This window comes from Trachurus japonicus, chromosome 22 (genome assembly GCF_045865225.1).
Source record: "Trachurus japonicus isolate A0001 chromosome 22, Traja_1.0".
Classification (NCBI taxonomy): domain Eukaryota; kingdom Metazoa; phylum Chordata; class Actinopteri; order Carangiformes; family Carangidae; genus Trachurus; species Trachurus japonicus.
Window position 1 is genome coordinate 12,468,866 of NC_140928.1, and position 25,484 is coordinate 12,494,349.

Consider the following 25,484-nt stretch of genomic DNA (forward strand, 5'->3'; position numbering starts at 1 on the left):
TAAGAAATAGATGAACAATAGATGATAATTAATATACAGTATATAATAATATATTTAGAAATGTTTACACAAGTACCCAAGCAAGGAAGGAAGAGTGTTCACCCTTTTGCTTCACTATCTTAATTGTGGTAAAAACAAATAAATAACTTTCAATTCAGTGTAATTATAGCCTGACAAGCCAGACTATATCACTAAAATGTATAGTCTGGAAACGACCGGTAGACCTTGGCTCAATCCAGGGGGCGGGATGAAGGCTGTCTTTCAAACTGCCTCTGCACGCAATAGGGTAGCGCTACGACTAATCAGAGCAAAGAGCAGGATGACGTTAGCCTGACAAGCCAATTAAAATCTACGTCGCCATCGCGTTAAGCCCGCCCAACGACTCTCTAAACAGATAGAGCGCAGTGATTGGTGAACACAATCGGTGTTCGAGACTCAAAAAGTTCCTACGGCTCGTTTCTAGACCCACCTACGGAGCAAATATTTTTGCTACCGCTAGGGTGCGTCTAGATTTCTAGGCTAGTGTAATTATATACTGTAGTATTTTGATGCATTCAGTATTGAGTGAGGTGACCTCAGAGGCAAATGGGATGGGTGGAAAAAAATAAGGTCACAGGATGTACATCATCATTTATTTCCACTTTAAGACTGTCAATCCCTTTCCAAAACCTCAGTCTCTATCTTTAAATGTAGGAAACTCTGTCTGTCACAGACTTTGTCATTTTGGTAGAAAACCATATTACTAATCCTCAGCTGTTGTTGTGAGTCAGACCGAGGGCCTTGATGCCGGCCATGATGCCAGTTCTCTGGGTCCCTCCGGGCCCCATGTCTTGTCGTGCCTGTTGTATCTTATTATGTGTCCTGTCAGCCTGGAGAATGACATCCCTCAGACAGCCAGTACTTTATATTTGTGCTGCAGTTTATACACGCTGGGCCGGGTCACGCTGACCAACGCCTTGCCTGGGTTTTCAATCAGTAGTGCAGTGCTGGATGGTTATGAATGGGTGGATGGAAACGACAGAATCTAACAGTCATGCCAGGGTGATCTCCCCTGGTAAGAGGCTAAACTGAGTCATCCACTCTGAGGCGAGCGGTTGGCAGTTCCCCGTGGAATCGCCACGGATCTCCTCATTCTTGTATTTCTCTATTTTTGTTTTTTCTCCTCTGTTTCCTCCTGTCCTTGTTGAGTTTTCTGCATCTTAAATCTGTCCTCTTGTTGTTGTTGTTGTTTCCAACTCCGCTTCTTCCCTCCACTCCATTCCTCTTTCCTCTCTCTTACTCTTTCTCTTTTCATCCTAGCCTCTGAGATAATATACATCGGACCTGTCAAAGGTAAGCTCTCCTCTTCCTCTGTCCTTTACTCTTCAGCACTGCTTTCTCACCCTCGCCTCTCCCCTTCCTCTCAACCCTCCACCCGCCACAGCTGGAGCGTTGAGGTCACATGACATCTGTAACCTTTGGGACTAGCGGCCTGGCCACCTGACTGCCCCTCTAGAGGAAGTCAGCTGATTCGAATGGTCACATGATGTAAAGGCTTTGCCTCTCTTTAGAAATTAGCTCAAAGCTCACTTTTTCTTACAGCTACTCCAGGACTGCTCACTGTGCCTGCTGACTGTCTGGCAGGATAGCTGATTGTTTGTTTGTTTTTTTTTTGCTGTAGGGTTTATAGATGTTCAAATTATGATGCATATCTGCCCAATCCCCAATGCACACCACAGCCACACAGTTTTGTGTACAACTTAAATTCACCAAAGACACTTTCATTAATTGTGAGCCCTCTCATGGTTTACATCAAGTCTTAACAGCCCATGGTGGTCCAGATCCTTCCATCTTAAGCCTACTACGAAATCCCCAGTGTGGGAGCATTAGGGAGTCAATTTATGTTCACATTCTTTCTGCCTTTTCGCCTGTATTAGGAGACTCGGTAAACAGATCGGAGGAGGCCTGGTTGTTTTCTTCAGTGGCTTCCTGCTTTTAACCTATACAAGGTCTCTCTGGATATTTGGGATTCCTGAAGAAAACTCATACGGGAGATGGGAGTATTCTCCCTGACCTGATGAACTCAGCGTTAGGAAAAAAAAACTTTGAAAAGAATCAGTGAATAAAACCCCTCCCCCACAAGACACGGGTGGCCATACCCTTCACCCTGTTCTCATGACCTCAGTTCGCAAACACAAACACACACGTGCACACTCACAAACACAAACCAAGCCCACTTCCTGGTTTCCGAAGGGATTTAGCGGTTTAGCCAGTGTTGCTTCTTGACCCTAGGCCCTACAGAGGGAGAGAGGGAATGGAGGGGTGTGGGGTTGAAGATACTCCACCAGGCCAGCCAACAGGAAATACAAACGGCTTGACTTTCATGGCTTGTTTATGTTTGTAGGCAAAAAAAAAAATCCAAAATAAAAATAAAAAATACAACTTGAATATACAGATGAATCAACATTTAAAATATTTAGACAGATTTGAAATCATTGTTTATTTTTGGGATGTTTTTTGTTTTTTTTTCCGTAACCTACATGTTTTTGTAATCTATGCGTCCTCCCACATCCCTGCGCTCCCCCTCTCCTCTCTGTGGCAAGTTGTGCAGTAGTTTGCTGTGTGCAGTGCATTCCTGCAGGTTTTTTGACTGTGAGTAAGTGGGTGACCCCTGATCATGTAGTGCATCATCTGCATGCTGATCCACATCAATCCCCGCCATCAGCAGGAGTACATTGTTGTTGAAGGCACTCATCTGCAAAAGTGTGGGCTGGTAGTCACATGGTGTTGTTGACCGCTAGCTGGCCTGGCTAGGCTGCAAGTGTGTGTGCTTTTTGTGAAAAGTGTTCACCCTTTTTTTTCCCTTGATGCTGTATATATTTGTGAATGTGCACCAATTGGATTCTCAGGGGAAAAAAACATATTTAAAAAGAAAAACATTATTTGATTAATACATTTGGTGTAATACTATCCTTTCTCTTCGGACTCTTGCATTTCCAGAACTAACTGATGACTTTGTGTTTTCAGGGAGCATCTACTCCAGTCCAGGCTTGTACAGTAAGACCATGACCCCCACCTACGACTCCAGAGACGGCAGCCCGCTGTCGCCCACCTCCGCCTGGTTCGGGGACAGCCCCCTGTCCGAGGGCAATCCCAGCATCCTCGCTGTCAGCCAGCCAATCTCCTCACCAGACATCCTGGTGAAACTCTACAAGCCCCAGTCCCTGCTGGACAAAGCCAAAATCAACCAGGGGTGAGATGAACTTTGCTTAGTGGTTTGGTGGTTTTGGTTAAACTGCTTGTAGTTAGAGGTGCTGTGGTGGATTGTAGAATATTTTCGAGCTGAGCTATTGATCAGAACAGTCGCAAGAGGCTGAGTTTTCTTTCAGAGAGAGGATTGCAGTTGAAGACGTTGTATTCTAATCGGTCACATTCGCTGTGCAGGTGGTTGGACTCATCCAGGTCTCTGATGGAGCAGGATGTGAAGGAGAATGAGGTGCTGCTGCTGAGGTTCAAATACCACAGTTTCTTCGATCTCAACCCTAAGGTACAGTACGTCCCACAAACAGCATTACTTACAGTCAGTTGGGGCATTTGGCCTCAACAGATCTAGTGATGACCCGTGCGTGTCAAACAGAGCGTTCATTCAATTACTGTTTGTTTGGTTGCATCCACAGTATGATGCCATCCGAGTGAACCAGCTCTATGAACAGTCCAAGTGGGCTATCCTGCTGGAGGAAATTGAGTGCACAGAGGAGGAAATGATGATGTTTGCTGCCCTGCAGGTAAGAAAACGCTGCGTGTTTGTGTTTTGTGCCTGATCCGAATTCTCCTGTTTCAGCATTGTTGTTGTTTTTTCTTCTTCAGGATTTGCAACTTGAAGACCCACATTTTTCTTTTCATTGGGCAATGGGCACATTTCCTTCTTGACCGCAAGCTAATAAATTGGATGGGCTCCCAGCCCAGAGCTGAGCCATATGGCAGCCAGTTGTGCTGCAGCGTGCATACTCAAACTTGGCTATTGTGCATTGTTGCAGAATGAGTTAATGGGGGCATTATCACACAGGTTCCCACCGGGCTTCTCAACGCGCTTCGATATCAATCAATTCACTTTATTTCTGACTTATGGTCAGTATAAAAAAGGGAGTCATTAGGCTTTTAAACCAAAAATCCAGTATGAATAATTAACTACAACTGATGTTAAAGACATTAATGGACTTACCTTATTTAGTTACACAGTTTGTTTTAGTGTGACATTTACTGCCTGGAAACAAACCCTAGTGAGTAATCATAATAATAAAATATGAGGTTGAAATATTGTATTCAAATTTTCATGAAGGTCCATGTTGATATTAGTCACCTGTAAAAACGAATCCAAGCACTTTATTCTTCCATCTATAAATTCACCGAGTCATATCAAGGGAGTTGTAGCATGTTTGTGTGTAAGGTCACGGCTGTCAGCGTCATGCAGCTGAGTAATTTCTGCTCCTTCCTGCACAGACACACACACCGACACAAGTTTAAAGTGCCGTCAGAAGAAAGTGTAGTAGCAAAAGTGGATTTCAAGAGGGAGAGTGGAAGTGATGTACAGATGTGAGCCCCTCTAGGTTGCCCCCTTCAGTCTAGGGGTGGTGGCCCTGCTATTTCTGACCCTCATAAACTGTGGGCGCCAAGACCTGAGGACGCCACCCTGTCTTCACCCCCGGGGTAATTATAGAGCATCTTGGGCCACAGGACCCAGAGCTTCAGCCCGGACCACCCACCCCAGCAAGAGACTGTCTCATAGACCTGCTCACATTCCCCTAAAAGCCCTTTTACACTCCCGAGGTGTAAGGTGTGTTTCATCAGGCCGGTTATAATTACACTTAACTGGTTTCTTGTTACTCTCTCTGAGAGAGATGCGTATCTGAGTCGGGTGTTTAGACTGGCAGCCAAACTGTCGCTACCTGTCTGTTAGCACTTCAGTAGCTACTACTATGTTTCAGCTGGGTAGTATGAGCTCAGCGTTTTTGGCTAAGGTTTCACTGCTGGGAGTGGATAAACAGGGGCTAAATAAAGAGCAGTGATTGTCCACTTCCAGCATGTCGCTGGCTTGTGCTACCATGCTCTCACCTGGAAGTTTCACTTCAGCAATACACAGAAATGAGGTAATGGGGATTCAAGAACAGTAGTTGACCTCATAGTCCTGCTGCCCAGGGGGAGGAAAAAAACTCTCAGGGTACAGGTTGTACTTTGTATCTCAGCAAGTAAACATATGTGCTCAGACACACACACGTACATAAACAGGAAACGAGCCCATCACGTTTTAAAAGACTGTGGAAGTGGCAGAGGAATGGAGTGTCATCGCGAGCCCTTTGTCCCACATTCTGTAACCCAAGCTGGCTAAAGCCCCACATATCTCTCAAACCCTGCCTCTGTATCTCTCACTCTCCCTACAGCTGTTCATTCATATATTGGTGGGGGGTGGTGATGGGTTGACATTATAAATACCATTTGTCAACAGGTTGTATTTAGTGTGCGTGACTCACACTAAGAGGAAACCGCGGTCAGATTTTCAGTAATGGCGCAGACTTAACGAATCGTTGTCTGCGTCGCTGCAAGAAGGCACAGTCTGTAACCACATCCCATTGTTCCTGTTGCACATATGTTCCCGGGAAGAAAAGTTTTATAGGTCATTACAGTTCAGAGACATTGTCTAAACCGCACCGCTAATTTTTCCCAGTGAATCATCGTCATCAATCACTTGATTCTCCTCCTCATCCTGAAACTAGTCTCCTCGTTTTTAAAGACACAGTTGGCAACACTCCCTAACATCATTGCCAACAAGCCTTTAAGTATTTATATGGTAATTATTGCAGACTGGTTTTCTTTTATAATACCAGGTGATATTGTTTATGCACCAGTAGCATGCAGGAAAAAGTGTTGATGAAGGTGTTGAGTAGCAAATAGTTCTCCACCTTTCTTTTGTTAAGGCCGTCTCTGACGCTAGCTGATTTTCACCTGATAGGCTTCAGTAAATCTGGGCAACAAAAACTCGATTTAATAAAGACTTTTTCCACAGCAAAACAGCTAGCTTTGATCCTCAAAAGTCTCTGAAGTGTACACTATGTATGTCTAAAAGGAAGATGCTGAAAAACATTCTTAAATTTCTCTGTATTTTTTTTCCTTTTCCTCAGTATCACATCAACAAACTGTCAATCATGGCCTCAGACAACCACATGAACAACAGTGAGAAGGAGGTGGATGAGGTGGATGCAGCCCTGTCAGACCTGGAGATTACTTTGGAGGGAGGGAAGACGTCCAACACACTGGTACGAGACACAATACAAGTCACATGATCATAGAGAATAACTTGTGCTTATAGGTCATAGCACTGGCCTTGTCCAAGTGTTTCTTTCCCCCTCTAATTCATTATTTGAACTCATTTACCCAGTTGTGGAGGCCTGGCTGGCACGCATTTGGTCCTTTGTTTCTCTGTTGTGTTCTGTAGAAGTCTCCTTTCATCAGTGGTGTTAAACAGGAGCGGAAACCTACATAGACACTGCACATGGACCCATGGGAGGGGAAATAACAAAGAAATTCACTCTGAGCGCAGAATTTCACACTGTTATTTATGACCGCTGCATCCAGCAAAAGAGCTGGGGATGTGAGATATGTGAGCCACTTACACAAACCCCACGAAGGCCACAAACATACACTGTATATTACAGCAGCCCCGCCTTGGAAAGTTAAGTTTATACAGCTTATCAGAGGAAACTGAGCTGCGTGATATTACGCAACAAATACTTGTCTGACATTGAGTGACATTTGACAATGTAAAAAGTAAATCCTGAAAGTCTTTGTTATGTTTTACCATGTTCACATTTTTTACATTGAATTCTTCAGGGCTTGTACTAACAATGGGCTTTTCCCTTTTCTCCTAGGGTGACATCACATCTATTCCTGAGCTAGCCGACTACGTCAAAGTCTTCAAGTGAGTTCACATCCACAACTCCCACATTCTCTATCAAAGACACTGTCTGTAAAAACTATGTATTAGTGTGCAAAGATCATATTTTTTCCAAAATATGTTGACTCCATCACTGAACCAGCAAATAACAATTTCTGGCTATATATAAGAGAGCTGTTGCCTGTTTTGCATCAGTATAATAGGGCAAGTTCTCTGCCAAAGGACATTTGTAGGCTGAGTTTGCAGGTTTTTTTGTGCAGTTGGATCAAGCACATTTTGAACCATTTCTGGCTTTAAGCCTTTGCTGACAGGCAGGTGGCCCCTGGGGCGGCTGTCTCATAAAATGTATAAACCATCGGGGGTGGGGGGTATGATATCAAGAGGCATTTCCTCTTTAATGGTTTTCCAGTAATGTTCTTGTCCAATCCTGGCTCTTTTCCTAGTCACCACGCTGACTTTGCACTTGAGCCCCCCCCCCCACTCTCCCCCACTCCCATCCCATTCTCTCTCTTTCCTTAGCACTCGGGTATGATCTCCCCCTCCCCCACTCTTCCTCTTGACCAGTAATAAAGAAAATGGGTGTTTTTTTTCTCAATTTGTCTTAAGTATGACATGTCTCCTTTTGTCTGTTACATATTTTCCAGACCCAAGAAGCTGACGCTGAAGGGTTATAAGCAGTACTGGTGCACGTTCAAGGACATCACAATTTCCTGTTACAAGAGTAAAGAGGAGGCACACGGGACACCTGCTCACCAAATGAATCTTAGAGGTGCAGATAAATATACATTTATATAGAGACACACACAGAAAAAGCAATGAAATGCCTAATTTTACTGCTGCAAGTGTGTTATCTTTGGTGCTGTGTCTAAAGAATGGCTGTGATCTTTGACCTCTTTTTTCCGCTCTGCACCATGGCTTCACATGTGTAGGTTGTGAGGTAACTCCAGATGTTAACATCTCGGGCCAGAAATTCAACATCAAGTTGCTAATCCCAGTGGCCGATGGCATGAACGAGATCTGGCTGCGGTGTGACACGGTAAGACCGAAGTTATCGCACTGTAATCTGCCATGTTTTTTTTTTGTTCTGACAGGGTTGTTGTTTTTTTAATCACCTGCGTTTGACTGTCTCCTCCAGGAGAAGCAGTACGCCCACTGGATGGCTGCATGTCGCTTGGCCTCCAAAGGGAAGACCATGGCCGACAGCTCCTACAACCTGGAGGTCCAGAACATCCTGTCCTTCCTCAAGATGCAGCACATGAACCCAGATCCTCAGTTCATCGAGCCCATCACCACCGACATCAACCCAGAGTGCCTGGTGTCCCCGCGCTACCTGAAGAAGTACAAGAACAAGCAGGTAAGCCACACGGGCCGTGTTTCAGTGCATAGTTCCTCTAAATGTACAGCACCATAAGGTCTATTTGGTGCAGTGTGTAGTTGGAAAGAGACAGAAAGAAGATGGTAACTATCTGGTCTAATGTGTGTTTTGTGGGAGGTTGTTTACTTGTTTGATGAGTTGGTTGTGGAGTTAGATGGAGCAGCATTTGATGCTTCCCAGATGGGCGCCTCCTGGCATCAGGGTTGTCTTGCATTGGAATGTGGCCTCCCTCTACTCCCCCCTCTTTTTACTTTTCCTCCTTCCTCCCCGTGTTCCCTCACCCCACCCCGTTCTGTCCGAGGGGAAACCAGGACAGCAGACGTCCAAACCACTCAACATGCTGCTTACAGTAGAGGAGAGCCCATGTCAGACTGTAACAGATACTGTACCTCGGCTCTGGGTCTTTGTGTTTGAAAACAAAAGGGCCGGAAAGGTAAAGAAGCCCGTCACTCAATCTGTAGGTAGTTTATCCTACATGGAGGTGAAGCAGTAAAATCCAAGTTCTTTTTTTTTTTTTTGCCTAATGGGAGTGGCCACAACCCTATGGCTATAGTAAACATTTTAATTAGCAGGTGTAACATTCAAACACTGAAGAAGAATGAATGAACTTTCATGCAAGTGTTAGGAAAATTCTACAATGCTCCCGGCGGATTTGCATGTAAGCAACAGGCTGGTGTGTGCACACTGGAACAGCTGAGTACACGACTGCCATGGCTGTGTGAGCTGGAGATGGGTGAGGGAGGGAGGGAGAGAGAGAGGGGGTGGGTGGCCTTCACCATAGCTTACTCACTCTGTCTGGATGTGTTTAAGTTCTACTAGAAACGCTGAGTGTTGCTGGGGGGGTTAGTGATGTGTTTGGAGGGATGTTGGCACAGAAAGTGATGACTCAGCAAAGGTCTGAGAAATAGTCTGAAATAAAATGGACTAGTGGCCTAAAAAGAAAAGAAAGAATCTGAATAGAATGGAATAATTATTGAGAATGGATGCACAACGAAGACCCAGAAAGCTGTGTTTCACATGCAGCTGTTATCAGATATTATTAAAATAAAAATGAATGACTGGTGGTTCAAGACAAAGAAGAATTAACATTGCATTGCCAGTTGTTTCTGTGTACTGCAAACACCTCTGATATGACAAACCCATGATGCAAATGACATAAACAACAGGAAACATGCATAATATGACATCGTCCTAATGAACACAGCATAGTAAAAAGTTTAAATGACCCAGATTTGCAGAAGTACCACATAAAGTTTCTGTTCTCTCTCTTTATGTCTCACTTTAGTTTCCCAGGAAGTCATTGAAATTTAGCTGTGGTTAACAATTGATTCACCATTTCTAATAAAATAAAAATCTTTTGCTATGTGCTAAAGTGACCGGTTCATGTTCAAGCAAAGTTGCAAAGATGTTCAGAAACCAGATCAAATGATGCACTTTTACCCATTAATCCCAGAGAGGCCTGGTCCTGGTCTGCAGCTGTTTCCCATGGAGAGTTCCTCTCATTTGTTTTCCTGAAAAGCACATTATTGATATTTTAGGAGCCTGTCATTCTAATCAAGATGTAGCATTCAGGAACTACAGTACATCTCTCATCAGTCATACTGTGTGTGTGTGTCATCACACACTCATGGGAGCTGTTGTAGTTGAAGACTGACAAAATAATAGTTGTCTTATCTTGGTTACAATGATTAGCAGCTCAAATGTCAAAGTGCACTGTCCCTGACCCACTTCACTTACAATAGCAGGAGAAGACAAGACTCCAGTGTCATGTTTCAGTGTTTCTTACTAAAGACGGATACAGAAAAAAGCCTCCATGGTTTTAATTCTTTGTATGGAACAGAGTCCAGCTTCAACAGGGGGCAGGACTGGGACTTTTTAAGAGTATAACCCTGACTGTGTGTGCGTGTGTGGGTGGGTATATGTGTGTGTGTGTGTGTGTGTGTGTGTGTGTGTGTGTGTGTGTGTGTGTGTGTGTGTGTGTGTGTGTGTGTGTGTGTGTGTGTGTGTGTGTGTGTGTGTGTGTGTGTGTGTGTGTGTGTGTGTGTGTGTGGGGCTGTGGCTCTTTCTGGCCCAGCTCCAGTCTCCCTCTCAAAGCCAGTCTGATAGAGGGTGTCCCCAGGCGCAACATGAAAGGCTAATGGCCTATATGTACAGTACTGTATGTGCATGTGCTGGTGCACTCACACACATGTAGCGTGTAACTCATGTAGTGGGTGTGGGGCACCAGGAAATGAGCCATGCCTGGGAATGCTGCGCGGGAAAACTGTCTGGGAAAAGCCCGTTAGCTCTCAGTCAGCTGTGACCCCTCCCCATCTCCCTTAAACTGGACTTCCTGTGGCAAGATTTGACTGAGGAGGCTTCCGTGCTGCAGTTCCCGGCGGATAGACACACACACACACACACACACAGGATTTTTTAGATTACATGGACTAGAATGGTCTCCGGCCAAATCCGTACATTTACATAAGAGAAAAGAAAATCATAAGGTCACAATAATAAACTCCTGGAGCTTGGAGACATGACACTCCTACATTTCGGTGCCTCCAGTGTGTGCTGCTTGGCTTTTATCACCACCTTGTGGACGGAGGAGGAGTTACAGGGAAGCGGTGTATTGTGAAAGTCTTGAAATATAAAAGCTGTCCAATTGCTGCTGTACTGTCCCTCCTGTGGCCGAACACTGCATGATGCCCTCTTCCAACTTTGACCCTTTTTTTTATTACAGTCATGGTCTCCTGCTTGTTACACTCCTCCCTCAACACTGATCTTACTTGCTTGTACTCTTTATCCAGTATTTCTTCCTCTCACTTTGTTATGCATCTCCTTCGTTCTTCTCTGTCATCCTCCCATCCCCACCTCCCCTCTTCAGCCAGGCTATATCAGGGACTTGGTAAGTTGAGCTGTGTGTCCACTGCGTGCCTTAAAAAAACATATATAAGTGCATGACGCTGAATATTAACCTATCTCTAAGTAGCTGTAGGATGTAGTCACCATAGCTTCTAGAAGAATGGATAGTAGACTTCTTGATAGTCTGTGTGTTTTCTCTATGCTCTCTTATCTCTTCAGGGAGCCATATGATGCATATTGTTATTGTCTTTGTACTTTTATTTACATTATTGGTCCACAAATCTATATGGTCAATCAAATTGTATAGGCTTATAGAGATCGATGACCACACCCTTTAGACAGATGCTGATTTCAGTTCATTATAATTGTTGAAACATTGACTCTTGAAAATGTTTCCATGTGTGTGTGTCCTCGCTTTAAACGGCAACAAAATGATGAATGAATTTCTGACATCCACATTTGTTGTGTTTCCTTAGTAGCTGAGTGCAACATCTGGGAGACTGGAAAAATGTTGTGTGCTGCGATGACTCACATTTTTCATATCGCACTTGCATGAACTGAAATCAGTAGTGATCTCGAGGGTCGTGAACACACATTTGTAGTTCTTCAACATGCAGAAGAAAGAGTCGGCAGCAGAGTCGGCCTCATCTGAGACGGTTAACCTATGGTGGCTGTCTTAATTGATGGATAAAATGTTACGTTTAAAGACAGTGGGAAAATATACACAGACAAACGCTTCCCTTGGCTTACTAACCATAGTCTGACTCTTTAGTGTGCTCATAGGTTTATTATCCGCCTCTCTTTATAGTTCCTAGCTGTGTGAAGTAGATTTTTACTGTGACAGCTCTATGGGTATTGGCTGACACTGTCTGTCTGGAGCTAGCCACGGCTTATTTACGCATTGGGTGCGTGTTTGGAGCTGGGTGCATCGGGTGGTTGAAGTGCGGTGATGGGATATGTTTGTTCACTTTTGGAATATGCTAAGTGTTTTTGGTGACTTCAGCTGGTGGGAGAGTACTGAAACGTTCACGTGTGTAATATCTGTGATTGTGTATTTGTCAGATTTCAGCCCGGATCCTTGAAGCCCACCAGAATGTGGCCCAGATGAGTCTCATCGAGGCCAAGATGCGCTTCATCCAGGCGTGGCAGTCCCTGCCTGAGTTTGGAATCACTCATTTCCTTGCCAAGTAAGTTTTGTCCCAGATGACTTGAGTTCAGTAAACTGCTGTGTCTTTTGTACTTTTATCTCCATCACCCACACTGAGTTTAATGTGCTCATTTTATCTACTCACTTTAATTTCACAGTGTTTTCTTGTATTTTTTTTTCTTCCTCTCTGCAGGTTCCATGGTGTAAAGAAGGAGGAGCTGATCGGCATCACTTATAACCGCTTGATCCGGATGGACCCCAGCTCTGGAGATGCCATCAAGACCTGGCGCTTTAGCAACATGAAGCAGTGGAACGTCAACTGGGAGATCAAGATGGTAGGAAACACTTGGAAAATTGTAATTTGTTTTATTAGCTTTCCCTTGAATAGACTTCTATATTCCTAGTTCTATGCTCTGTGGAGTATTGGAAGTCGTTTTTTTCTGGAGCCAAAACAAATAGTCATCTAAACCACTGATTAACAGATAAAAAATGTGTTGAGCCTTTTACGACTCCAAAAGAAGCTGCACAAAGTCTCTTGATTCAGCATCTGCTACAGCTGAAGACTACAAATTAAAATATCTACACCTCAGCTACACTTAACTGTCAGTAGTTAAATTGCATTGTGGGTAATGTAGGTGCCAGGTTTTAACAGGGAAGAGAAGTGGAATAAAAGACTAGCTCTGGTTCTGCCACATTGATTTTTAGTCTGAAACTCTCCATTGGGTTTGACTACCCGTTTGTTATAAGCAGCAACATTTTAGATGTGTATTCATCTGTTCAGTTGTTTATTTAATTATAAAAAAAAGAAAATGTTGGATCAAGTTGAAGGAGAAGTTTGTTTGTTACTTCTTTCTATGGCAGAGTTGTAATAGATGTGACTTGTAATAGCCTCTTTCTGGTCGTGCACTTGTTCTCTGGGCTCTGTCAACAATAATTCAGGGAAACATTGGACGCTACATTGCAGTGCCGTTCATCTTGTTGTCTCCATTACCAAACATGATTACATTTCTCCAGTTATTTCCAGAGCTGGGCTGACGTCATGCTCTGTGCTCTGTGTGTTCAGGTGACGGTGGAATTTGCAGACGAGCCCAGTCTGTCCTTCACCTGTGCCGAGGTGGACTGTAAGGTGGTCCACGAGTTCATCGGCGGCTACATCTTCCTGTCCACGCGCGCCAAGGACCAGAACGAGTCTCTAGATGAGGAGATGTTCTATAAGTTGACCAGCGGCTGGGTCTGAGCCGCCCCTCCCCTCATCCACCAGGGGTCAACGATTGTAGGTCAGGGGGCCAGGAGGGAAGCGGTGGGGGGGGTGGAACACATTGTATGGGTTTATTTTATTCTCCTATTTCTCAGTCTTTTTAATTGTTTGGAGCTGTGCTGAAGCGTCCAGAGCAGCACAACTGTTGCCATGCTGATATCGTTTTAATTGTTCTAGTTCCTTCTTGCATTAACGCCGACAAGGTCATTTGTTACAACACAAATTTGTGGTTGAACGCAGTCCAGATGAACTCTGAACTTTAACTCCTGTGGTTGAACAGAAGCCTTACACAAACCTGAACTGGGATATTTGTCCAGTGTTCCTACGATTTCCTGCCTCCTCTCCTCCTGGACTGATGGCCATCAACTTACGTCCATGACTACCCTTTAAAAACCAATCGAACACCAGATTTAATCCCAAAGATCCTTTATTTCCTCTTCACCCTTTGTCTCGCTGTGTTTATTTCTCTCTCTCTTCTAGAACTGGACTAAAGGAGCCGACATCAAACTGTCATGAAAACATTGTTGTGATATAGTGCCACAGATACTCACAGTTATATCTAATTATTTATCCTAAAAGATGGGCTTCATCAAAGAGTCCAATCAAAAAGAGGGTATCTGTAAACACCGGTGTGCATCCTATCCACTCTATGAAGGGTTTAATCTCTTTGAAGTCACATGTAAGCACTTCTACACTATACAGTCCTGTTTATGAATAAGCTGTTTTTAAATTTCCTTTTTTGCTTTTGATGTCTGTTGTCTTTGTTTCAGAGCCGGGGAGTCTATTCTCTCTATTTGAATCGTCATTGTATTAGCTGACAGGTGTGATATGGAGAGTCTGAGCTTTGTTTTGGATGTGATAGACTGCTAATGCTGAGCATGTCTGAAAACACACTACAGTTCAGTGCACTTGGGGTGGGTGTCCTGTTTGTTTCCAGCCAACCTAAATGTCCTCGCTGCGAAAGCGTTCATTTTAAAAAGTCATTTAGTCTCGTGTTTGGACTGTGTACTGTCTCTTTAAGACGCCTTTTAAAAACTGTGGTTGGTGGAGATGTCGAACTAAGTTAGATCACTTGTGCATGTGTATTTAAAACGTCTCATCACACTGACAGTTTTAATGGTTAGTTTTTGAAAATATATATATTTAAAGAATCAAGAAGAAGCTAAATGATTTTTTAAAATGCACATTATCTTTTCCAAACTTTAAGCAGAGTTTGACAGTATAGGTTTTTCATTTTCTGACCTGGATGTGCCATTAACGCATTAACATTTTGCCAAATGTATTTGTTTTTTGGCTGCTGCTGTTGTGACCACACATCTAAGTAGCAAAATCACAATGGCACACTTTGAATTGCATCCAGATCTGAACCTCTGACATCTCATTGCTTTGTGCGTGTACACTACATAACACAAGGGATTGTCACTTCCTTGTGCCGACTTTTACTTTACTGCCATACTGTTTCTCACACCGTATAGTATTAATATTGTTATTATTATCATTTTTATCATTACACACCAGCAAAAGGTCACTGAGTTTGAAGAATGAATATGCAAGCGTTTTTTTCTCTTCTGTCCTCAGTATGAAGGATCAGTAAATAAAGTATTATTTTTTTGTAACTAATGTAAAAACACAAACGTTTTATAGAATTGTACAGTTTTTTTTCTGCTTTTTGGGGGGTGTGGAAGTCTTTCCGTTCAGAAAAAAAAGGGGGGGGGGGGAGCCATCTGTCAACATATGTAGTATTCAGAATTGTGCCTGCTAATGTTGTGGTCTTACTGAATTTTCAGATGAAGATATATATGAATATATATGAAGATAACACTAGTCTCAAACTCCAGGTTTGATTAAGATGTTTGTCGAGTACTTTTTTTTTTCTAAAATTCAGAAACGTATGCCTTTTTAAATGTTTTCTTTTTTTCGTGCATTACTCCTTAACTTTATTGATTTCTCTGCTTCCTCTTCTACAACTTGCGGCTGAACATCTGTGGCCTTAAGTTGCATCATTTTTAGCTCATTCTTAGACTGACATTGATACTTTGAGCAATTTTTTTTCTTTTTGCTGCAAATTTAATTTGCTCAGCTCCTTTTTAAAAATACTTCACTTACTTGTCTGGTTTTGTCACAGCCGAAGTGTGCCATTTAATAATGTCCATATGAAGGAGACCCACATTGTTTAGACCCTGGAGTTTGAGACAAATCAGCAAAAATGAACAGAGGTAAGAGGAAAATCAAACCTAGTCTGTTTTGTTTTTTCTCTGATGTTGTTTTTATTTGCCTCCAGTGTCAAGAGCAGCAGTGCATGTCCTGTTGCTCTGCTTTCTGACTGTAAAAAAATGCATTTATTTTAAAAAATAAAGTAATTTTTATTTAAACGCAGTGTTCTCTATGCTTGATTGTACATGATTTCCCAAAGGCAGAATGTGTAAAGACTTTATTTAGAGTAGAAGTAATTAAAAGGTGCATATGGTACTTCACTATACACCGCACTTGCTGTGTTTGTCCATCAGATGGCACCGTACAACAATCTGTGCTCCCTCAGCTTTTCTCCCGTCATCTCATCCTCACCACGTTCCTAACTTTTCCAAAGGTTTCCTCGCCCAAATCTCTCATGTTTACCTGGCATCCCAGCAGAAACCCGAGTGCCAGATTGAGGAGGAGATTAGATCAGAGAACACCTGCAGACACTCTTGTCTATTTGCAGGCTCCTGCCCATCCTCCTCCCCCTGCAGTGGACGTGGCACATTTTTTCCCTGTCACCTGCTGAGCAGCTGGAGCACGGAGGTGTAAGTGGCTGTGGGGACTGGGGAGCAGCTCACACCCCTTGATGTCCACTGTGGTGATGCTAAAGATGATGAAGATGACTATAATTACAGGCGACAGTTAAAACGGGTTAGACAACAGCTTGTGTAAGATTAGATGAAGTCAGTGTGGAAGGAAGGACAGTTTATTGTGAACAACAGAGCTCTTGCATAATCAAATCCACTTTAAAAACTGAGAATATCATCCACTCTTCTCTTATTGATGTCTAATAATTTGCTTTTACAGTGGACTGCTGCAGTCAGCCTTTAAGTATTGGATAATTAGTAGCTGGTGCTCCATTCAGCAGCTTGTGAGCTTGTATCCACCTTCTTGTCAGTTTTGTGATCAGATGTGTTCTGCAGCAGCATCACAGTGGGAGCTGCAAGAACACCCTGTTCTCGTTGAAGACATGTCCCAATCCAACGCTTAAACCAGGGCGTTTGACAGCGCCAACTTCCAAGACTCACTTGTACTGTAGGTGGGATCTAGATGTGGAAGCATACACTCTTGCCTTTCTCCGCAGCTTCTGATGTTCCCTATATAGCTCATATTCCAGCGGGATCTGGCCTATTGTGTTCACAGTGTGTATGGGAAGTAACGATGCATCAGCCATGGCTCCACCTAGTGACGTGGAATTCCTCAGACCCCTCGGGAGGACAGGGTGGATGATGTGACAGAAGAAAAGGTGGGAGGAGACCCGAGGTTGACATTTATAGATTGTGCTGCTCACAAACAATTAAAATGCAGGAAGTAAAAACATAAAAGAAGTAGCACAATACAAGGGGGGGTTATGGGGGCAGAGGTGCACCTGTTGCCGTTCAACACAGCAGCTTCCTGGTTGAACAATCTGCATGGTGCAGTTGTAAGGAAGCAGCGCTCTGCTCTTCCTCACTCCTGAAGTTCACAGCCAGTTAAAGTCATTGTTAATGTCATGGAGATCTCGCTCTAGGAAAGTGTTTCTGACTTTTACCCCTTTTTGCCTGCAGTGAGCAGGCTGCCGTAGATAATGTTGGCCTTGACAGCAGATGTGCTGATAAGCTGGTTTCAGGTAAGCCTGGAAATTTCCTTTGATGAGAACTTGCTCTTTTTCCCACAAGATCAGTGTTGTGACCTTGTCTCGATCAATTGCTTTTTATTCTCGTTCACCAGCGACTGCCGCACATTGTCAGGGTATTTCACGGTAGCTGGAGGCCTAAGTATCTACTGCTGGTAACATGATGTAGAGTGATGAGATCTTGCAGGGTTTTAACCAGGCTAGTGGTGTGGTTAAAAGGACGGTGGCGGTCCACCATTGAAGTCCAACTGAAAACTCAACAACTGCTGGATGGGTTGGTACCAAATTTTATACTTACATTCATGCTCCCCTGATGGTGAATCCTAATGACTTTAGTGAACCCTTGACTTATCTTCTAATGGCACCATGGGGTTTTGTGTGAAATGTCTTAAACAGCTATTGGACTGCCATGTCTTGCCATTAAGCACAGGATGGATTGTAATGACTCTGATGCTCCCTTAACCTTTTTTCAAGTTCTATCATCAGTTCAATACGCTCATGACTAAATGCCTGTAAAACTAATGACATACATCCCCCTCAGCCTCAGCACAATGAACACATGTAATCATACCAGCATGCTAAACTACAATGTGAACATTACACCCCTCTTCACACCTCCACGTTGTAAACATATTTACATGCTCATATTTAGCATTCAACTCCAACCACAAAAGCACTCAAAGCTGGTTGTCAACTCTTTGGCTTTTGCCAAGTTTTGCTTTCCCTCTACATTTATTTCTTTAATCAATGCAATAACTTTTCAAAGTAAGTGCTTTTCATCATTTTGGAGAGCCTTGGATATTTTTTTGTTTGTAATGAGCAACAAATGGCTTCAACTTTAATTACTAAGCAGTCTGGTGTGTTTCCAGTGTGTGTTTTGCATTAATTCCCTTTGAAAGCCTGCACTTTCACTGCCCCGATCTTTTGGAAAAATGTTCTAATAATAATGCAGAACTCATTATTTCCAGCTCTATCTATCAACCCGTCTGTGTGCTTGACCTCTTGTGTACACATAGAAATTCCACCTTAAAAAGAACTGACATATGTTATTCCCATTATCTTGGACAGTACGGTCTAGATATGTTTCCATGGAAAATGCTCAGTCTGGGCTAAACACTGAAGAGAGCCAAGACTCTTATCTTGATGTCATCCATTACACTCTGTTGCTGCTAAACTGTGAGTTTAAAGGCTCCGGGAAAACATATGTCAAAGCTCTGTGTGGTTTAAAGCCCAGCTCTAAGAGCCCACGAAGACAGGTTCATTTTTACCATCATTTAATTCATATGAAGTTTTTCAGACTGGTATTACAGCTGTTAACAGATGTTGAAGGGCAAGGTCATTCAGATACCATAGGGGGATTTTATGTGAGGGGGAAAATGTGACATATTGGTGATTGACTTGTTTACAAGATGTTGAGTCATTAATGGCTATAAAGCCAATGACGCCTCTTGTGTTAGGACAAACCTTTAGTAGTCTGGTTCATAAACATTCTACGCGACTGCATCTCATTTGTTGGAAGAGCATGTGTAGGCCTGAGGTCATCCACCTTGTTCATCTTGCCTTGAAGTCGGCGACATAACGCACGCCGCTGCAGAAACGATAAACATGTCATTAAAGTCTCAGAGCTGATCTGGAGGGTGTCCTCTCAGCTGATGAGCTCATGTCACATGATGTCTAAAGAGATGAGATGGGCCTGTTGTTAGCCAAGACGTTTGCATCAACACTTTCTGCTGCACGCGAGAATTGCATGGTCATGCATATGTGCACAAGTGTGATCAAATTGCCACAGCTACAGACGCTGTGTCTGTTCCAGCCCGCATAACATTTCAAGTTAAAGCTTTTCTCTGGCTATTTGCTGTGAGAGCTTTTTTATTATAAAGTAATCCACTTCGGCCCCAGGGACCTTTTGACTTAAAGCACTGTAACAGAAAATTGGGTAAAATGTGCATCGCCTCACTCACTACAACCTGTTTTGTTTGGTTGAATCTTGTTTTTCAGTCAAGTTCATGCAGTGGAAGCAGCTGCCGTTGTGAGGGAGTACATGTGAAACAAACAGACAAGTGTCAGGTTCCTTTGTGCAGTGGTGGAGGAACCTGTCTTTGCCCGGGGCATGATGGGAGCGTGGATCTGCTGACTTGTCAAACGAGAAGGGGAAAAAAAGAATTATGGGAGATATTTTGCCAAAATCATCACACAACAAGAGTCAACGGGGAATTCTGCTTTTAATGATAAAAAAATAAAAGCCAATCAAAGTGCAATTTCAGGAAATAAGGTGCAGACAGAGACTGAAATGAGACACCAGGGACAATTTTCAATTTATCTGGTTCAGTGTAAGACTGTTTATAAATTGATCCCTTTGGATCAGTAACATCAAAAAGCCCATCTAACGCCATCACCTTTCAAGACCTCATTGGTGACTTCATCTTCAGTTTCATCCATTTAATTTGTTATCAATGTTTGTCTCAAATTGTTCCCAGATATCAAAATCATAATAAGAAATAAGTCAGTGCCTCCTGTGCATCTCTGCGGCATTGGGATGTGAAACAGTGACACCACTTGTCCTGCAACAATAAAAGACCAAATTGAACTTGCAAAATGAAATTGGACTCTCGGCTCTTTCTGGAGAGCTCTCTACAACGATTGGCTAAATTAGCTCATTTTGACTGTTATCTGGCAATCAAATGATAAAAGGGTGCAGAGCAGTGAGAAGAGGGGGACAGTCGAGACAGGAAAGTGAGAAAACAGTGAAAGCAGACTCAGATGTGTTGCTAAGAGCTAATAGAAAACAATGCAGTGTAAAGTGATTCATGGATACAGGGGTTACAGGTCCCAGCATTCACAAGACTGTATCTATCGAAGAAGCTGAGGGTTCACACTCAAGGATTTCTTCAATAATGTAGATCCAAAGGCCCCAAAGAAGCTTTCAAGGATCTGAATCTTTTATAATAACAGAGGTGACTCATGGAGAGTGCCACCCGTCTATCATTCGACTCCCTGGCTGTGGTGATGGAGATGGATTTAGTTTGCTGTGTTTAATGGTGTGTGGCTCCATTACAGTTAGTCTTTGGCCCAGTGAGTTACTCTGAAATCTGACTTGAGCACACCCCAGAGTATACGGTTTGATTCAGGATGGGTTCTCCCTCTGAAAATCCTGTTTCCACTCCTGAGTTAAGCTGCTGCCCGTGGGCAAAGTGAGATTAAATGTTTCTCCAGAGTTGGCATGATGCATGATAGCAGGCAGGGGGAAATATAGAAGACTGACTGTGACACATATCACAGCTATGAGGTGTTTTGCATTCCACGCTGTATTTCCTTTGTTCTCTGAAGCGAAACAGATGTAGGCTTTGAGGAAGAGATTGCCATGTATTCACTTTCCTTATTCATAACAACCCAGATGAAGACAATGAACAACAACAACATCAGCAGCTGTATTGATGGTAATGTCATCACTTCCACACTGCTTTCAAATAGTGTCAATCTGAAAATGAAAATGAAGATATACCCCACCCCTGACATGTTATATTATCTTTCTGACTTGTGTCTCTCCAGGTCCACTGATTCTCAGTAGCTTCATGGTTGAATGTGTTTTTCCACTGTTTTATAAAATGACAAAAAAGGGATTCAAAAACGGGACATTGTTCACTTCAAGAAAAAAAAGAAAGATGCTGAACTATTAACTTAACTGTTAAAAAGTGGACGTTTGTGCAACCAGATATGGTAAACAGAATAATACTGCATCATTAGGGAGACCTTGCTCTTGAGACCTCCCTTTTCCCTCATAAAGCAACCATCTGAATTTAATTAAATATTGATTTTTCTTTCTTTTTTTTTTTTACATTAAAACTAAATGTGTCATTGATTGAGTAACAATTTTTATTTGTAATGCAGTATTCAAAACATGGACTGAAAGCAAATTTCGTTGCCACATTCTCCAAAGCAACAAAGAAGCCATGATTGATCTGAGCATGAAAGTCGTTACTTGAGGCTGGCGAGAGCTCAGATAATGGACGGTTAATGGCTCCTTCAAAGCAAACTTAAAATGGCTGCCGTTGGCAAAAGAGTTACTCAGACGACCGATTCCAAAATTCACACTTTTAAAGAAGAAAACTTGTTGTCAAAACTGATGTCAGTGTGAGGAATAAAGTCGTTTGGATCCTTTTAACGAAGTGACGGGTCTCTCTTGTGTTCCAGCAGTGGGAGGCCACATGGATCAACTCCCCCCTATGATCTGACAGATCTTCTGAATCAATCAGATGAATCCTTCTGACAACCGTTGTCCCAGAATGACTGGCTGTAAACAGGGATACAGATGTACTTTAGAGAGCGCCTTTCAGCTCAACCCACTCTGTGAAAGCTCATTTGTATTTCCATGCTACACTGGACACAATTCTGCATGCAACAAAAGAGCATGATTGCTCCAGGTGTATACCCCCTTGATGCTGATTACCAGAGGACTTTAACTGAAACGCGCTCAGGCAAAGGAAGCTAATTGAACATGAAAAATGGGCGCGATTCAGTAATGCAAGCAAATTTCCTAAAACAACACAAGAGGTCAGGAGTTTATTCAGCTCAGAGCCATTTATCACAAACGGTTCTGGAGTATCTAATGTGATTGGTCAGGGGCCACATGTGAGAGATTTTCTATCAGGCACCTGCTGGAAAAAAATCAATACCAGATCTGAGGTTTTAATATTTTCTTATTTCACACTGCTTCAAGGTTATCAGAGGGTTTTGTTACACTCGACTGGGTTTGAAAATGTGAAACGTGCATGGGGAGAAGGAAAACCCACACATACAGTATACACACACACACACTTATTTCCTCACTTGACATGTGAAACCTAAACAAGAGGTTCGAGACGCCCCTTTCCTCATGTAAACACACCGTCCGCCTCCCTGAATGTGCAGAGTTCCACGAAGTTCCCGAGAACCACAAGAAAACAACTTTGATGAAAGAAAATCAAACACTGTACTGTTTGATATTCTCCACTTGGAACACAGAGGCACTCGCAATAAAATCCTCAAAGGAAAACACGCAACATCTCGCACACTGTGCACGCACATTCTCACTTTTTGAAGTAATGTATGCATGTCAGCTTGACCACAATGGGATGTGTGTTTTTTCTCTCTAGTGAGCTCCCATGCTGCTCTGTGACCAGTGTGCATCTCAAGTCTCACACTGCGCGGGGTAAACAGCAAACCGCACAAATTCAGTGTTTGATTAGTGCAGCAGAGAGACATAGGGAATAGAAAAATTGGGGATGGAGAGTGTATTTGGGAGTGTGTGTTGAGTGTGAGAGTGTATGGCAGCCATCTGGCCGTGAGGGGAGATGAGAGGCAGCTGGTGGTTGGAGCAAAAGGTCCCTCGCACCGTTCCATTCCTCTATCGTCAGATCTCCATGTTTACCCTGCTCACCACGGGGACTGAGGTACCTCACTCTCCCTAATCCAACCAGCCTGCACTAGCTGCTCCGTGAGTAACGTCACAGGTTGGAGGGTCTTGTTTATGTATTCCAGGATTTTTTGGGAATCCTGGATAAAGGGTGGAGGGGTGGAGGGAGTGTCAGTGACAGTAGTTCCTGATTAACCTTTTGACCCCTTGGATCCTTTGGCAGATCCAAGCTCATGTTATGTGATGAACTTTACTCAAACCTACACAAGAGTTTTTTTTTTTAAATTCCAGGCAAGATGTCAAGGTTTTGAATTAAATACCTAATAATATAGAATTATACAGTAAGTTAATATATTTAAAGGCGTCGATATCCGTAGGTGTGACATGTGCCTCTCTCTTGGAGCTGAAAAACTTAATTTGGATTTGATTATAATTCGTAATGTATGAGTGATGAACCATGAATAAAATACTTTAAAGCTACTTAATAGAAAATCATAGGGGAATAGTAGGAAGATTAGTTTAAGTGGATAAACTGTGCTCAGGTCAGGGGAGAACAGCTGCTCCTGAAAATTGCTCATGTAAAATTAAATGAATAACTCACTAACAGTTCAAAACTGCTCTAACCATTCTGTTAAAAAAAAAAAAAGAATAAAAAAAAGTTTGGCAGTCATCAATATTGCTTTGTAAAAAGTGAGTCCATGTCAGCAATTGTGTAAAATATCCAAACAAATTCACAAGAGTAGCTGTGATTGGTTACTTTCCCCCTCCACAAAGATTCCATTCCTGCAACACATCTCGGAAACTTTGAGCCACATGAGCAAAAAACCTGCAGGATGTTTGAGTCTCTGTGGCGTGTCATGAATCCAAAACCCAACCTCAGAACTGGAGCAAGCAACAAGCAGTGTCGGGCTTTCAGCATAATTTGAAGGTCATTCTGCAGACTGTTATTGAAACGGATGGTGCCATAGAACCTGGACATGGTTCTGTGTTTTGCCTCTTTCATCAGACCAAATTTTTCCCCTGAGAGACCCCACTGCCTGAAATCCCAAACTCTCCCTACAGGAAACAGCTAATGCCCTTTTAACCCTCTATGCTTGTGTGTGTGTGTGTGTGTGTGTGTGTGTGTGTGTGTGTGTGATGTGTAGCTACATGTGGATGATTTTTCTCCCCCTCTTCGACCACAGTTTCTTTTCCCCATCCACCTGGAAAAAGTGACTCATTACTGTGAAAGCGTTTGCTCATGTGGGGGAGCACAGAGGTACAGCTCGCTCTCCAGAGTCTAGCACTGTATCCAGCGCCGTCTCACTGCTGTCTCCCTCTGGCCCCACAGCCATAGTAGGAAAACATTTCCCTTCAGATCCAAATTTACACTCAACAGGACAGGCCTGTGTAAATCAAATTGGACTGTCTGAAGGTAAGCATTAAAAAGATGTCTCCGAAGGCTCAGCAAACATTTTCAATTCTAAATTCTTGATATGAACTATTTCCACATGCTCCACCAGATGGTTGAGCAGCTTGCTCTACCGTGGACTCACAAACCCAGACAAACGGTAATATGATCCTGAGGAAGCTTCAAGCGCTGGAGAAATAAGGAACATTCATATTTGATTATTGGTGTGCCAACTGCCAAGTTCAACTTTCTTTGTCTAGGAGCTTTAACTGTCACTGTGATGGTAAACAAACTGAATGACGCTATTAATGCAGCTGGTCCTCTGTTTATACAGTGACACCTTATGAGTAATAAAGTGTTTAAGCAGATTGCTATATAACGCAAAAATGCTTGAAAGCTGAATAAATTAGAAACATTCATATCTCATTACAAGACAGCTGTTTATCAGCCACAAGTGGATTTGTATCTTCTTCTATCATGCATTATTTAATACTGTGGTTTTCTCAATTCACCCGAGGACATCTGCTCCATTTCAACTGGTCATCTGCCTATCATGACCAATAACGATGACTTAAATGCTCATCCTCTCCCTCGGCAACGTGTCAGTGATCAGCTGCAAGGACCCAGAGGCAAAAAACAGAAGCAAAACTTGAACCATTTCGCATGAGGCGGCAGTGTCCAAGTCTGTTCAAAAATGAAGACAGGGCTTATAAGGGAAGCCAAATCTATCAGGAATTAAAGCTCTATAGGGAATTTGGATGACTCACAGTCAGCCAAGCAAAACATTAGATTGACAAAATCACACACACACACACACACACACACACACACACACACACACACACACACACACACACACAGACTGACGCCTCCACTGCTTCTCCATGTGTGAATTCCCAGGCAACAGATTTCTGCTGGCATGTTCCTTAGAAAGAAAAGATGGCGGTCAGCAGCTGCTGGTGCAGGGATTGAGTGTTGACACATCCCACACTTCTATCAGTGAGCTATTGGAAAATGATCAGGTAGCGTAGGCCTGTCCGAACACGCAATTCTGAGCTGTTGTGCAACTTTCTAATGGCGACCTTAGGGAATGACCTAGTTACAGTTACAGTCATTCAGTCATTCAGAAATTTCATGGAAACCCTACCCTACTGTAATCTTTTTTTTTTTTTTTTTAGATTCAAGTCATAGACACAGGGTGATAAATGCCACAGATTATTACATGTGCCAACATTGTCACTTCTAACCTACTCATAAATATGTCACTATTATAATGGATAGCTAAACAAGTAGCCTA

General features: G+C 42.9%; 2 protein-coding genes across 5 annotated transcripts in view; both read left to right on the forward strand.

The window, feature by feature from the left end:
- fermt2 (FERM domain containing kindlin 2) overlaps nucleotides 1–15,924 on the forward strand; it is a 40,220-nt gene extending 24,296 nt beyond the window's left edge. Inside the window, exons 5-17 of one of the 4 annotated variants that reach the window (XM_085767757.1) lie at nucleotides 1,300–1,332; nucleotides 3,007–3,232; nucleotides 3,424–3,526; nucleotides 3,657–3,764; nucleotides 6,156–6,290; nucleotides 6,903–6,952; nucleotides 7,573–7,697; nucleotides 7,858–7,964; nucleotides 8,064–8,282; nucleotides 11,170–11,190; nucleotides 12,210–12,334; nucleotides 12,488–12,629; nucleotides 13,358–15,924. In XM_085767757.1, the coding sequence (XP_085623883.1) occupies nucleotides 1,300–1,332; nucleotides 3,007–3,232; nucleotides 3,424–3,526; nucleotides 3,657–3,764; nucleotides 6,156–6,290; nucleotides 6,903–6,952; nucleotides 7,573–7,697; nucleotides 7,858–7,964; nucleotides 8,064–8,282; nucleotides 11,170–11,190; nucleotides 12,210–12,334; nucleotides 12,488–12,629; nucleotides 13,358–13,531 (1,568 nt within the window). In that variant the 3' untranslated portion in view covers nucleotides 13,532–15,924. The remainder of the gene's footprint in view (nucleotides 1–1,299; nucleotides 1,333–3,006; nucleotides 3,233–3,423; nucleotides 3,527–3,656; nucleotides 3,765–6,155; nucleotides 6,291–6,902; nucleotides 6,953–7,572; nucleotides 7,698–7,857; nucleotides 7,965–8,063; nucleotides 8,283–11,169; nucleotides 11,191–12,209; nucleotides 12,335–12,487; nucleotides 12,630–13,357) is intronic. The other 3 variants (XM_085767760.1, XM_085767758.1, XM_085767761.1) reach the window with 3 other exon arrangements.
- Nucleotides 15,925–17,342: 1,418 nt separating this feature from the next.
- Nucleotides 17,343–25,484, forward strand: part of stxbp6 (syntaxin binding protein 6 (amisyn)) — a 151,056-nt gene continuing 142,914 nt past the window's right edge. Inside the window, exon 1 of the mRNA XM_085767251.1 lies at nucleotides 17,343–17,399. The gene's annotated coding sequence lies outside the window, so the exon portion shown is untranslated. The remainder of the gene's footprint in view (nucleotides 17,400–25,484) is intronic.